At 40.3% G+C, this 14,237-nt stretch overlaps 1 protein-coding gene across 3 annotated transcripts in view; it reads right to left on the bottom strand.

Moving 5' to 3' along the window:
- Positions 1-14,237, bottom strand: part of DCLK1 (doublecortin like kinase 1) — a 229,801-nt gene that overhangs the window by 212,439 nt on the left and 3,125 nt on the right. For all 3 annotated transcript variants that reach the window (XM_042839229.1, XM_042839233.1, XM_042839231.1), the window contains exons 2-3: positions 13,829-14,217; positions 3,310-3,656 (exon numbers count right to left, since the gene is read on the bottom strand). In XM_042839229.1, the coding sequence (XP_042695163.1) occupies positions 3,310-3,656; positions 13,829-14,204 (723 nt within the window). In that variant the 5' untranslated portion in view covers positions 14,205-14,217. The remainder of the gene's footprint in view (positions 1-3,309; positions 3,657-13,828; positions 14,218-14,237) is intronic.

Genomic DNA, 14,237 nt, shown 5'->3' with positions numbered 1-14,237 from the left:
ATTAATAATTTAAGTAGGAGGGTCTACTAAATGCCAGCCACTGATGATTAGATGTGATCAGATTACAGTTGTGCCCTTGTGCTCCTTTTCTGAAAATTAAACTATATTCTAAAATTTTCAGGAACCTTGAGGTCAAAATAAAGTTGGACTTGAGCTGTAAGTTTTCAATAGAGAAATAAATTTTAAACAAAATTTAATTGCATGAAAATCCTGCTTCTCCAGCATTAAAAATGGAAAGGGCAATTACAGCACACCTATTTGATCAATTCCTCAGCACTCAGGAACAACCAAACAAGGCATGAAGCATGCCGAAACTTACAAAACTTTCCAAAATCAAGGAGTAATATTTTTTTTGGTGGAAAAAGCAATCAGAGCACACAGAAGAGCCTCCTTCCTATCACATTACACCAGCAACTTTGTTCATGTACCGAATGTCCAAGCACCACCTCTGTCAAATTTCACAGGCCACGACTTAAACTTCTTTTAACAGAGCAAAATTTTAGAGATACAAATCAAAACATCACAACCAACCTGACAGTGGGAGCGAAAGCATTCAAGCTCAATTATGGTCTCACTTTTGGGCGGCCCTACGTAGAGCCAGGAGCTGAAGTCAGTGACCCTTATGGGTCCTTTCCAACACAGGATATTCTATGATTCTCCTCAATATTCAGCAGCAATATGGGCCAACTGACTCACGTAGTCATTTACAACCTCAATTCCTACCACTTTCTTCTGACTAGTCCGAGGCATCATGGTGCCATTGTGATGTTGCCCAACAACTGTATGCACACCCCAGGGCCCACCTGCACAGATGACACATGGGATTTACTCCACTTCTAGGCATTGCTGGGCAATTCCACTGTTAGTCTCATAAAATAATTCACAAGAGAATACTGAAGAGAACAGCCTTCCCTCCAAGTTACGTTCTGAACAAATAATCCTAGGAGAGCTTTACCCTCTTATCCTTACAGTAAATTACTTCTCCTGGCTCACAGCTTTAAGATTTCCTTGCTTTTTAAGTTAGTGTTGAAATATTTAATCACAGATTTGCTAGATTTAACCACTCAGTCCAAGGTTTCCCAGAAACTTCCATGCCCCCAACAAGAGTTACAAGAGAAGTTCCCTACGATGAACACGACTGGAAAAAAAAAAAAATAGGATTTACTATGGATTTCCTCCCAGTAATCATTCATAGCTGGAGTTTAGCAATAAAGAAATCCATCATCATGGGCCTCCAGCACCATCTGGGAGACGAGGCTTTTGGCAGAGAAAAATGGAGCAGCAATTGCCCAACAACACAAGAAATCAATGGCTTCCCTGCACAGGGGGAGCAACAGGCTGCTCCCACTGGCACAGGTCATTGATTTCCATTTCTGCCAGCAAAGCTGCTTTGCACACTCAGGGAACAAAGTTTCCACTACATCACAATGATGCACACTCCCTCTGAGAGACCCTGCCCCTACTAATGCAGCAGGCAGCAAACGATACAATTTGAGCATGACAGAAAGGGAAGAACTGTGAAGACACCTGCCTCTGGGTAGAGCACTTAGGCACTGATGTTTCAGGCTGAAAGGTAGCTAATCAATGCCCCATTTGAGGCTGGGGTTTAGGCTGTGAGGTAGGCAGCAAGTGCCCCAGTATATACTGCTGATTTAAACTCAGCTCAAATCCCTGGACTTGAAAAAGTATTCAACTCCAACAACTTGTATGTCAGAAAAACCTGACGTTCCCTTCCTGCCCAGTAACAGAACAGTACTATTTATTTCTAGCAATTAGAGCTGTGAAACAGATGTAAAAGTACCTCCTGATTTTAAGTACAATCATACAGGAGAGTCTGGAATACATGACAGTCATCTCAAGACAGTTGCATCTCAACATAAGTTGAGAGCTTCCTCTGAAACACATTTTACCTTTGCCCCAAGTAAACATTTTGCCCCAGGTCTGAGTTCCCAGAGAAGCCACAGTAATGGGATTATTAAAAGCATGTATGCAGTCATCAAGAACAGAACAACTGTCTGTAAATGGTGTCAGAGGTTACCAGTATAAAACAGCAGATGGAAGGGATTTCTGGTCAGTCCAGACTTGGCTCTGATTTGAACCAGCGCTCTGAATAAGCAGCTTGTCCACTAACCAGCATCTCTCAGATCAGAGGGCACTGCTGTACCTGTTTCCAGAGCTATGCCCGCATATTGACCCCAGTAGCCATGCACATGTGAAGCTCACCACTGGATCTGCTGTCAGAGTATTTACCTGAATCAAGCTTGTTTTGCAAGCCATCTGCTAATAGTTACACTGTTAGCTGAATCTAGGCTCAATTATTCACAGATAATCTGTAAAGCAGTTGAAGTAGAAATACTTTAGTTTCCCTAGCAGTTCCTTAGTGAGCGCATTTGCTCACTCTGCCCACATTCTATACCTATATCGTGTCTTCAGATTAAAAGGTTACATTTGAAAATTTAAGTATCTTCCTTATTTCTCTAGAGTCACCACTGCTCTAAATCAATTCAGGTCATGCTGAAATTAGTCTTGTCCTTCATCACGTTAACCGCTTCTCCAGTTTTGCTATAATTAATAAATGTTGGTAGATAAATTACAAATAAAGTGAAAGACAAAAAGAAGTAGGATTAGAGTTTAATATTGTTTTTCCTCGTCTCTTCCACCCTGAGTTCAATAAGCAGCCTCTCAAAAAACCTCACCATACCACACCACAATTTAATTAGTCAGCAGAGACACAGCTTGAAGGTATTTCATTGAACATGTTACCTACAAGAGAGTCCTTAACAGATATGGGCACCGTGCTTACCCCTATCTCATTTCCTGTGAAAGGGAAGAATCTCACATTTTATAAGCTTTTCAGCTTTCTCTCTGTTAAAGACAGATTCAATTTGGCCATTGTGGAAAGCAGTAGGTCTGAATTTAGCATGATGGAATGTGTCTCCTTGCATATCGATTGTACAGCTTATGGAAATGCAAATACAGTGACTCAAAACTGAAAGTTAACAGAACAAGATTCTTTAAAACAACATCCTTCATCCCAAACTTGCAGAATGCATAGCCAAAACCACATCATACTTTTGAATGACAGATTTAGAGCTATTATTTAATCACAAACAGCAAGACTATCATTGAGGCCAATAAATGCTTTATGGTATGTTCTTGAACTGATCACATATCTTACACAATAAACAGTAGAAGACCTGATTCCAGATCACTCCAGAGAAAGGTAATTTTCTACTTAAATACTATTATGTTTCTCCCAGAAAACTGCCTTTTCTTTATGTTGAGAATGATTATGAGGAAAATTCTTACCTGTTTTCCATCTAGTGTATACAAGCGCTTAACGACTCCCGAATCAAGCTTGATGGCATCAGTTATATCAGTAAGAACCTGTTCAAATGAATGTGCTGTCTTCTTGTTAAGCAGAATCCGGACTGCCTTCCGTGGTTTCACTCCACTTCTGATGATAGTGACTAGTTTAGGCCTAATGAAATCCTTATTTTCTTTTGTATCTGGAGTACCTCCTTTAGCAGTGGCAAGAGACGGCACTGAACGAGAAGTAGAAGTTGTCTTAACATTCACTGACCAGTTTGGGTTTACATTCTTCGTGTACTCCAGCTTCTTGAAGGGCTCTATTGAACCACACACATAGCTTTCCCCTGCAGAAACAAAAGTGCCAGACCAGCAAGTCAGATGGGAGGGAGAAAAAAAAACCAGGAAGAAAAATTTTTTTTTTCTCAATTATTAAACATTTACTGTTATAACTCCTGATCTACAGTGTGTAAGGCATTGATATTCTCCCTTTGCAGCTGCTACAGACTAAGGTATCTCCTAAGGTATCTTTTAAAGGACACTCATCAGCTGATCATTAAAGAAAACGCTGTCATGAACTGCTTGAAAGTAGTGGTTTTCTCTTTAGAAAGCACTACCAGAAGTGGGGACTGCTACCATCAATAAACAGTATTCATATCTAATCACCTGTCCAGCTCCAGTCCATTTTCACAGTAGTCCACCAGCCCTCATGTTTCCAAGCAAAACAGCATGCCCCAGAAACTTCAGAGGAAATAGTATGCAACATTATCCAAAACTACAGGTTATACATTACTTTCAGTAAAAGGTTGGTGAAAACATCACAGGAAATTTTTCACATTTGATTATTTGAAGCTTTAAGTAAAATAAAACTAGAATATGTGTACTCAAATCTTATTATATTATTCTGTTGTCTCAAGGTATTATAAAGGGGAAAAAGAAGGAAGAGGAATTACAGAGCTCCCCTCCCAACACAGTGGGAACCACAGCTTAAAGAAAACCATAGTTTAAGGAAAAAACTTGGTTATAGTTCAGATTTCTAGTGGAACATTATCTGCAATGAAGTATTTCCAGCATTCCCACACGCACATTTTCTGGCTACATGATGGTTCCCCAGAAACAGCATCAGCACATCTTTATTCCTTAATCCATTTCAGCTGCAGGCTGTTGTGAAAAAGGCACCTATTTGCGTGCTCCCAACCTTTCCCTTGTGCTTGTCTGAGAGACTGCAGTGCCAGATGCACTGGCTAAGTTGGACCAGCTTATTGATTTGATGGCACATAACAAAGACAATACTTTAACACTGCAACAAACTGATCCTGCACACTCTCCAGAAAAAAACTGCAACAACAAAAAAGCCACATTAAACAACATTAGAACAAGCAAGACCACAACTTCTGGCAACATGTAGTTAAATTGGATTACAGATAAAGCAAAATCCTATCCTGGACAATACCACAGAAACATCTGAGATGTTTCATTTCTTCTGAGTTCAATAGTTCAGAAAAGATATTTATGTTTGTAGCTTATCCCAAGGTATCAAAAAAAAAAAAAAAAAAAAAAAAAAAAAAAAAAGTAGTGAGATGTGAGATGTGCCTCCAGTGCCAAACAGCACAGAAGAAACAAAGCCCCTCTACAGACCAGAAAACAGACTTTTCTTTACTATGAGAGTGGTGAGGTGCTGGAACAGGCTGCCCAGAGAGGCTGTGGATGCCCAACCCTGGAGGCGCTCAAGGCCAGATCGGATGGAGCCCTGGGCAGCCTGGTCTAGTATTAAATAGGGAGGTTGGTGGCCCTGCATGTGGCAGGGGGGTTGGAGATTCATGATCCTTGAGGCCCCTTCCAACCCTGGCCATTCTGTGATTCTGTGATTTTTGAAGGATCCTTACCCTAAGTAACGAGGATTCACTGTTTAACTATTGCAAAGAAGAACTTAGTTTTTGTTGTAGTTGCCAAAAGATTTCAGGGCCCTCAACTCCCCAGACAGCGCAGCGCACATCAATACAAAGAATGCCAGAACATATGTAAAATTACACACTTAAAACTGGGAAGCGAACATGAAGGGGAACCTTCCTAATATTGCAGGATGCAAAAGAGCTCCCAGCTTTGTACTAGCAGAGTTGGCATGACGCTCAAAGGTGAAACTGTAATAGCATGCTGCACAGTGATTACCAGAAAGCTAGCTGAAGGACTCCAAGAAAAGACCAAGGAACTCGGAGAAACATGTGAAGATGGACTGCTGAGCAGAAAAGATAAATGCAATGACAGCGTAAGATCAAGCAAGAAGATTTTTGTTTTTCTTTTAGTGCTTTTTTAAAGCGGAGTACAAAAAGCAGAATGGGAGATGAAACATTCCAATGTTTGCTAGTCAGTGTTTAACTTCAACTTTATCTGCACTCTGCAGAAACATCTTAAGTGTTAAGAAAGGAATCTAAGACAGAGTGCTTACACTAACCCTAAGACAAAGGTAAGCCCCTTCTAACCATGACAGAAAATGATATACATCTGCTAAGAGCAGAACAAAAAGGCTTAGCAGCACTAATGATCCAGCAGCAATCAAACAAGGCATGCTCTTTTATCCAAGTCCCAGTCCAATATTTTCAGCACTAGCTACTCCTTACTGCACGGACAGAATTCATCCACAACGACTTCTTATCTTTACAAATTGTTGATTTTATAATACAATAATATTTTGTACAGGAAAAAAGTTAAAGGATCCTACTATGGTATGAATAGGACTGTCCTCAATATGATAGTAACTGCTGTATAAAATACGTGGCCAAAAATCATAGATCTTCAAAAAATTTTCATTTTCTTGAGAGGCACTTTTGGTTCACTTTCTTGAAAGGACAGCATTCCACATGACTTCTAATATCTTCTTTATGTCAAGGTTAGCAGGCTTCTTTGTAATGTATAACAGCATGTCAGCTCAGCTACAAAACTAATTTTGTGTAAATGATCATAAAGCACTCATTGAAGCTGTGGGATTGTTTTAACATCAGACTGTTCTCCCCTTATTCATTTCCAACCACGCTATATTACACCAATAAGATATCTGCACCTAAGGGAAAAATATCTTTTTCACTTGAAGAAGCTCAAGTTTAGATACAGAATGTCTTAGAGACTGAGTATCCAAATCATTGTAAGATTAAATATCAGTAGTAATAGCTATCTTATACAAGAAAAAAAAAATGAGACCTTTCCCATCATGTTGCAATTTAAGATTGCTTAAGCCTCCAAGACTGTCTGAGGCATAAGAAAACTTGTAGTAAGTTGGCCTGGGACTGCAGCTGTCATTTGTGGGTGTTCCTAAGAGTAACACCTGACAGAACACAAACTGAATAGGAAATAACCCATAGTCCTAAAAAGTATCTCATCTCAAATTGATGAAATTATGGTTTAAGGTGATAATCAGCAAATTTTGAGTACTCTTGATCCTTGGAACACTTAAGTACAAGCTTAAATTTCCTGACGTTGGGACCCATGTTGATGGGAGCAAGAAATTTCAATATCTAGAATAATCCTTCAGCATTCATGCTGCTTACATATAGAGGAAACACCAATATAAAGGACAAAAAGCCTCCACCTTAGTTTTCATCCTCTCTTCATAGTTACCTAAAGAAGAGAAGGCTGCAAAGAAGTTTCCTAGTGGGCACCAGTCCAGTAAAGCCAATTTGTGCATTTACTATTGCTTCCTCCAAAGTCTGTCCCAGGTGCAGTAATGTGAGATCTGTGATTCAACAACCTGAACTGGAGCCTGGAAGAAAGCAGGCTTGCTGTAGTTAAGAGAAGACAAAAACTAAACAAGTGATAACGCATTTATTTATTTTAATTTTTTTTTGTAACCTTTAGCTGCTGTTGCTACAGGCAACAGCCTCACTGCAATTGAACCACTAGAGCCATTAAACACTGAAGGATATTCTCACAGGTCACAAAAGAACATCCTCGAGTGCTTCATGTAATAAAACCATATGCATGTATGCATAAACACATATGTATTACACATACAAATAACGGACACAGGGTGGCTGAAGAAGAGACATTGAATCACTCTGTCTGTAAGCACAGATACAAGTGTTTGATCCTCTCTTTTGTATTTGGACATTAGCAGTTAATTTGTTTTCTGGTAATGAGAATATTAGCAAACTGGAGAAAGACCAAGCCAATATATCTTAGAAAGAATGAGTCATGGTGCTTTTCTGCGCTGAAGGCAACCCAGCCTAAAATGGCTTCATACAGAAGCCAGTAGGTCATAGCTGAAAACCCTGGAGAAGCAACAGAATCACGGAATCAGAGAAGAATACTTTCCATTCATTAGACAGCATGACTGTCAATTTATTGAATATCTTCTTGATTCCTTTAAAAGAGTAAAAACTATGAAAAGGAATTGGGCTTGTAAGGAATTGAATTTGTTTAGCTTTGAAAAGAGAAGGCTTCAGGGAGACCTCATCGTGGCCTTTCAATATTTGAAGGGGGAATACATAAACAGGAGAGGGAACAGGTGTTTATGAGGGTGGATAGTGATAAGACAAGGGGGAATGGTTTTAAACTGAGATAGGGGAGATTTAAGTTAGGTATTAGGAGGAAATTTTTCACTCAGAGGGTGGTGACACTGTGGAACAGGTTGCCCAAGGAGGTTGTGGATGCCCCATCCCTGCAGGCATTCAAGGCCAGGCTGGATGTGGCTCTGGGCAGCCTGGTCTGCTGGTTGGTGACCCTGCACATAGCAGGGGGTTGGAACTTGATGATCATTGTGGTCCTTTTCAACCCAGCAATTGCACTCTTTGGCAGTGAGACATCCCAGTGAAGATGCTTAATGCAGCAGTCATTCACTGCAGTTTGTTTCCCAGTGGACTGGAGGACAGTTTAAGAGAACAGGGAAGGGGACCAGTACCCCCAGCACAGAGCACAACAAGTACTTCTTCACTTTCATCTCCTTGGTTCTGTATAAGCAAAAGACAGGAAGAATCTCTCAAGGGATGCGACAAGGAATTCAGACTACCCCCCATCATGAAGAGCAGACTGCACAAGGAAGATGACCTGAACCAAATAAATTACTACTAGATGCTCCCAGATGTGTTAGTTCATAGAGCAATAACCTACTTAAACTATATTAATGCTGCCTTGTCTTTTTTCAGCATCTGAAAAAATGCAACACTGCAAATGAGACGGGACATCGATAGGAAATACACCTCATCTGCCCATGTTCACCTACCAACCAGACACACCAAGAAACTTTAAACCAGGTCTCCTCAGATTTTTTGAGGGACTTTTTTGGCACACAGGTATTTTTGCTCAGTCTGGCATCAAGAAAAAAATCTTTTTTTTTTCCTCTTTGTGATGTAAAGGAAAAAATGAAGCCATATTTCCATCCCATTTTGCCCCCCTCCTCCCTCCCATTTCCTCAGTCTTGCCACAATCAAGATAAGTCTTGTACATATTCTAAAAAAATGACCAATTCCTCCAATAATTTGTTTAGGAAGACATAATGTAGATCAACTGGCTAACAGACTAACCTTCCCGAATTCATGAAATAAAATAATCAAATAGTGCCAAAATAATCCTCTATCATTTCCAGAACAGGATTATTCAGCTGTTTGTTTATTAAACAATGTAAGGATTGAAGACATTTCTACCACAGGATCCAGTCCAAGTTTTGCCCATTTTGATAGCCCTGGATCAAGTCTATGGCAAATATCCAATATAAATGCAATCTTACAAACAAATGTCCACATAAATTCAGCTCTACAAACATGTAAAGATACTTCACTATTATTAGTTTGATTGTCTATGCACATGAACCTTTCATTCCCAGCCACTAAGGCAGGCAAAGAGGAAACAGGATTAGCTCCAGAGTGCATTGCAGATCAGGTCAGTCAGCTCCTACAGAACGACCAGGCTGGGCTTCTCACCAGCACTGCTGGAAGCAGGCAGCAGAGTTAATGAGGTGGCAGCAGCAACAGCCATAAGAGCAGAAAGCAGAGATGTGAGAAATGAGGTAACAATGAAAGCTACAAGACTTACATCCTAAGTAGTCAGGAAGTCTGCCATTGCCAACTACCTCAGCTAGGAAATGCTGCTTTTTGAACCCTCCACAGGAAGCTGGAAAGCTGCATTTGAAGCATCAAAGCAAACTGCCTGCCTCCTCTACCTGCCAGGGCCTTTCCCTCAAACCTTACATCATTCATCACCTTCTCTGCCACTCCACTGAGATTTCTAACTTCTAAGAATCTTCAGCCAGTGACAGCCATTACCAGATTTCCAACCAGGTACATTTGCGCTCTTTCAAACTGTTCCTTCAATTAGGATCACAGCCACAAGATAAACCTTCAAGAGATTGCCATTTTTGTTTTTCAGATTATCACTTGACATTACTTTTATAATTACATCTAAGCAAGAAGGGCACATAACTCATGCAAATCTTTACAATAGTTTGGCAGCACACCCAATATAGGCATGTGACATTATTGTTTCCCTGTACTCTCTCAGTTATCTTGTGGTTTGAGGCTTTTTGGTGAGTCTTTGCCAGTGCTCTGCTGCAGGCTTCATCTTTTGTGGTAGGTATTGTGGAAACTTCAAACAATTGATTCTGGTTCATACCCAAGGCTCTGAGGTAACATTATAATTAAAATTAATGAGAAAGGGATGCAGTTCTAGCTATGGATTGATTCTGCGGTCTTTGTTCCACAAAGGAGGACCCCAAGAGTAAAAACTGTAAGTAATATTCTATGTTTCAAATGTATCCTGTTCATACTCATCTATTACTGTTCTTATTACCTTCTTCAGTGGTAATTTCGTGGGGAAAGAACCATCAGTGCACCTCCATTTGCAGCTTTCAGGACAATACACTTCTGGAAAAGCAAAGGAATTCAGTCTTTCCCTTAAACTTTGTTTTCAGCTACACCATTCAGCCTTAAAAGCAGCTTAGATTCTATTGTTTTTCCATGCTCTGATTGCATACTATACCTAAAGAGTGAAGTCATTTTACATTCTGAAACCATTTTGTAAAGGTAAGAGCCCTGAACATCAGGTTTTACAAAAAGAAGTTAAACTAAATCCATTTTAATCCTAATGTTTACCTTAGTGTTTAAACCTTAAGTCCACATTCTTCACCTCATCTAAGGCGAGAGAAGCTGCAGAGCACGCAGAACTTTTTACAACAGTAGATATCCCTTGTAATCAAAGTCCAACAGAGCTCAAACACACACAAAAAGACTTTGGAGAGTCATTAGTTTAAGTAAAAGTTGGATATGTCCATGCACCTCAAAATAACATACAGCACTAGTGCATTCTCATACCGCTTCAGAGTTGTATGCAGGACAGAACTAAATACCACTGAAGCAATACAGCTCCTTTACACAGTATTGGCTCCTTTGGGATCATCCTTCATGCAGTTCTATAGATTAAGCTCCAGGATGAGAGGCAGTGGCTGCTGACTTGTTCTCCCTAGGAGCTTCTCTTTGTTCACCCTCCCATAGGTAGGTAAAGGTAAAAGCAGAGTATCTGTCTCACAGGCATAAATGTCAATCTCCAAATCAAGACTTCACATATTTACCCTGCAGTGCTAACACCAACTCAGTACCCACTAAAATACATCGAGAAACAAAGATCAGTATTTAAATTCCTAGCACTCTCATGAAATTAATTCATATAGTAAGAGAATAGCCTCATCATGAAGAAAGCAACATTTGAATAGTTTGAGCACAAATTTCATTTGACAAGAGGAAGAAAAAATTAAGCAATTTTCCAGCTATTTAAACACAAAGTACAGCTTCAAGCTAATTAATGCTTTACCAGACTAGCCAAACTAATAAATTTATACGGTAGATTGGAAGTAGCTTCCATAAAAAACACCACCAAGCTTATATGTGAACCTGTGCTATAAGGTATAGCTTTACGAGGGAATCAGAACAAAATAAACCATCTTACACTTCCATGCAAACAGACAGGAAGCTCTATTTCAGATGGAATACAGATACTGCTCATCACTCACATGCAAAAATTAACTCTGTAAATTCCAGTGTCAACAGCAGAATAAGACTGTCCAAGATGAACTATGCAAAGGAAGAGAGGATGTATTCATTGTAAAAACAAGGAATTAAGTCCCACAGAGAAAAGGAATACCAAAGCCCTTCTTTAAAATGAAACTTAATTGGTACCATTATTCATTTTGACTGATTTATAAGTAACAGTATAATTCTCTAGGATGCCAAAATAAACCAATTTTATAGGCTCATAAAATCATAGAATGGCTTGGGTTGGAAGGGCCAAAGACCATCGAGTTCCAGTGTCCCCACCACACACAGGGTTGCCTACCACTAAATCAGGCACTAGATCAGGCTGCCCAGGGCCCCATCCAACCTGGCCTTGAACACCTCCAGGGTTGGGGCATCCTCAGCTTCACTGGGCAGCCTGTACCAGTAACTCACCACTCTTCAGTGCAAAATTTTCCCCTACCATATAATCTGTATCTCTCCTGTTTTAGTCTAAAACCATTCATCCTTGTCCTATTACAATCAGACCATGTAAAAAAGACAATCTCTTCCTTCAAGAGTTGGAGGGCCACAATGAGGTCTCCCCAGAGTCTTTTCCTTTCCAAGCTGAACAAGCCCAACTCCCTCAGCCTGCCTTCATAGGGGAGGTACTCCAGCCCTCTGATCATCTTTGTGGCCCTCCACCAGACCCTCTCCAAAAGCACCACATCTTTCTTGTGCCAGCAGGCCATGACCTGGATACACAGCAGATGGAGCCTCAAAAAGGCAGAGTACAGAGGGACAATCATCTCCCTCACTCTGCTGGCCGCCCTTCTTTTGATGCAGCCCAGGATAACTCTTGGCCTTCCAGGCTGCAAGTGTGCACTGCTGGTTCATGTTGAGTTTTTCATCTACCAGGACCCCTAAGTCCTTCTTGGCAGGGCTGCTCTCAATGACTTGCTGAATTAATTTCACAATTCAATTCTTTCTTTTGAAACAGCTGGTTATGACTGGCAACAGAGTACAAATCCACATTAACATCAGTGATACTTGCTTCTTGATGAGCAAATGAATCAAATAAGCACAGTACACAAATACTATTTTTAAACAGATGTTGATTAACATCAGTCTTTCCTTCCAGCAATTGATTTTCTCCATCAATTAGATACCACCCTCACAAATACATTTCTAGCTCTGCCCTGGAACTCATAACATGGATCTTAAGACTGGTTTCCTTTCAATTTTGCTAAAACTGTGGTCCTAAACTCAAAAATCCCTTTCTCACATAGGCAATCCCATATTCCAGCTTTCCGCTTGATCATCTTCATGTTGTTCCCTACTCTGCTTTTTAGGAAGGGAGCATTATCAAGTATACCCTCATCTCAAAACTTCTGCTTAAGAAGCTTTCCTCTGCTAAGATATCTAAAGAATGCAACCAAACAGTAACTGAACACTACCCAGAAGATCTGCTCCTTTGATGGCAACCTTATTCAGCATTACCCCTTTCTTCTTCTCTTCACAAATTTGTGTCCTTCTGATCCTTTCATTACATCCTGACACTGCAAGTTCTCTCATTCTATGAGAAAGATGAAAGTAGTGAAGAAATTAGAAACTCTGTTCCAACTCTAAATTGGCTCCCCAGCAGCTATATGTCCATGCACTAGCTTTAAAGTTTGCCCAAGGCACCCTGAGGCCAAGGCAATATGGAAGCAACGAAAAACCACAGTTACTTGGCCTTTATTTGCTTTGAACACAGCAAGAACCTGCACTTTTGACTTTACTGATAAAAACATCAGCTCAATTATGCCTACATACCAGCTAAATGCTTTCAGGCCTTCCACATCTTCATGTTTTATACTAAGAGCTACTGTCTACAAACATGAAAAAAAATCCACTGCAAGCCAGAAGCACTTAAGACATCAATGGACAAGGAAAGAAAACAAAAAAAAAAAAACAAAAAAAGAACTTTTTCACCCTGTCCTGTTTCACTCTATTTAAATCATCCACACCTGCTAAACCACAGCTACAACATTAGTCTCTAAAAAGTTGTCCACACCATGACTGAAGGGAACTTTATTTACCACATATTCATTTGTAGAGAAAAGTTAGAGAGTTGACTTTACTGTAAGGGTGAAAATATCCACTGACAGAACTTATAGAAGTGGGCACCATGGACCTTGTCATGTATAACTAAATTCTCGTAGCTATTTTTCAAGGTGCAAGTTCAGAAGAAGGAGCAGATGTGGCCTTCAAGATCTATGGCTATAAACAGCAGGAGCAGATGTGGCCTTCAAGATCTATGGCTATAAACAGCAGGCTAAAAAAAAAAAAAAAAAGGGAAAGCTGCTTACACATTTCCAACAAGAGAGAAATAAGTAGCAAGGCAAGTATATTTCAAAGCACAGTGTAAAAATCCACAGTCCTAGTTACAAAACTGAAGATCCTTTCTCCATCAGATCCTTTCTCCATCACCTACTTGCAGAAGACTTAACAGATTAGACAAACACTGACTCAAGCGAAACTTTACAATTCCAATTCTTATCACTCACCTTCTACTAGCTGGTCCAAGGAGGAAATCTTTTTGGAGCCATCGATTGTGTAGATTGTTCTCACACCCTGGGGCAGGTTCACATTGTCAGACAGAGTTCGGGTCAGATCAGCCAGCAGAGCTTCAAAAGACCTAAAGCGGTCAGGGGAGATGGCATATACAATCCCTTTGAAATACCGGTCTCCATTACGATAGAAACGAACTTTCTTGGCTTTCTTCTCGGAACTCAGGGTCTGTAGAGTACGGGTTCGATAAAAGCTGCAGTGGGCGCTGTGGGTAGGGCTGGGCAAACCATTCACCCGGGACCCTCGGCCATACCGCTGCGCTTTATCACGCTCATCAAAATGCTCCAGCTCCATGTCTCTCCCAAACGACATCTCGAAGTTCAATCTAAGGGATATACAAGTAAA

This window comes from Centrocercus urophasianus, unplaced genomic scaffold, assembly GCF_019232065.1.
Source record: "Centrocercus urophasianus isolate 14NV4802_14NV808 unplaced genomic scaffold, USGS_Curo_1.0 seq_9, whole genome shotgun sequence".
Classification (NCBI taxonomy): Eukaryota; Metazoa; Chordata; class Aves; order Galliformes; family Phasianidae; genus Centrocercus; species Centrocercus urophasianus.
This window is presented reverse-complemented; position numbering and strand designations above follow the sequence as displayed.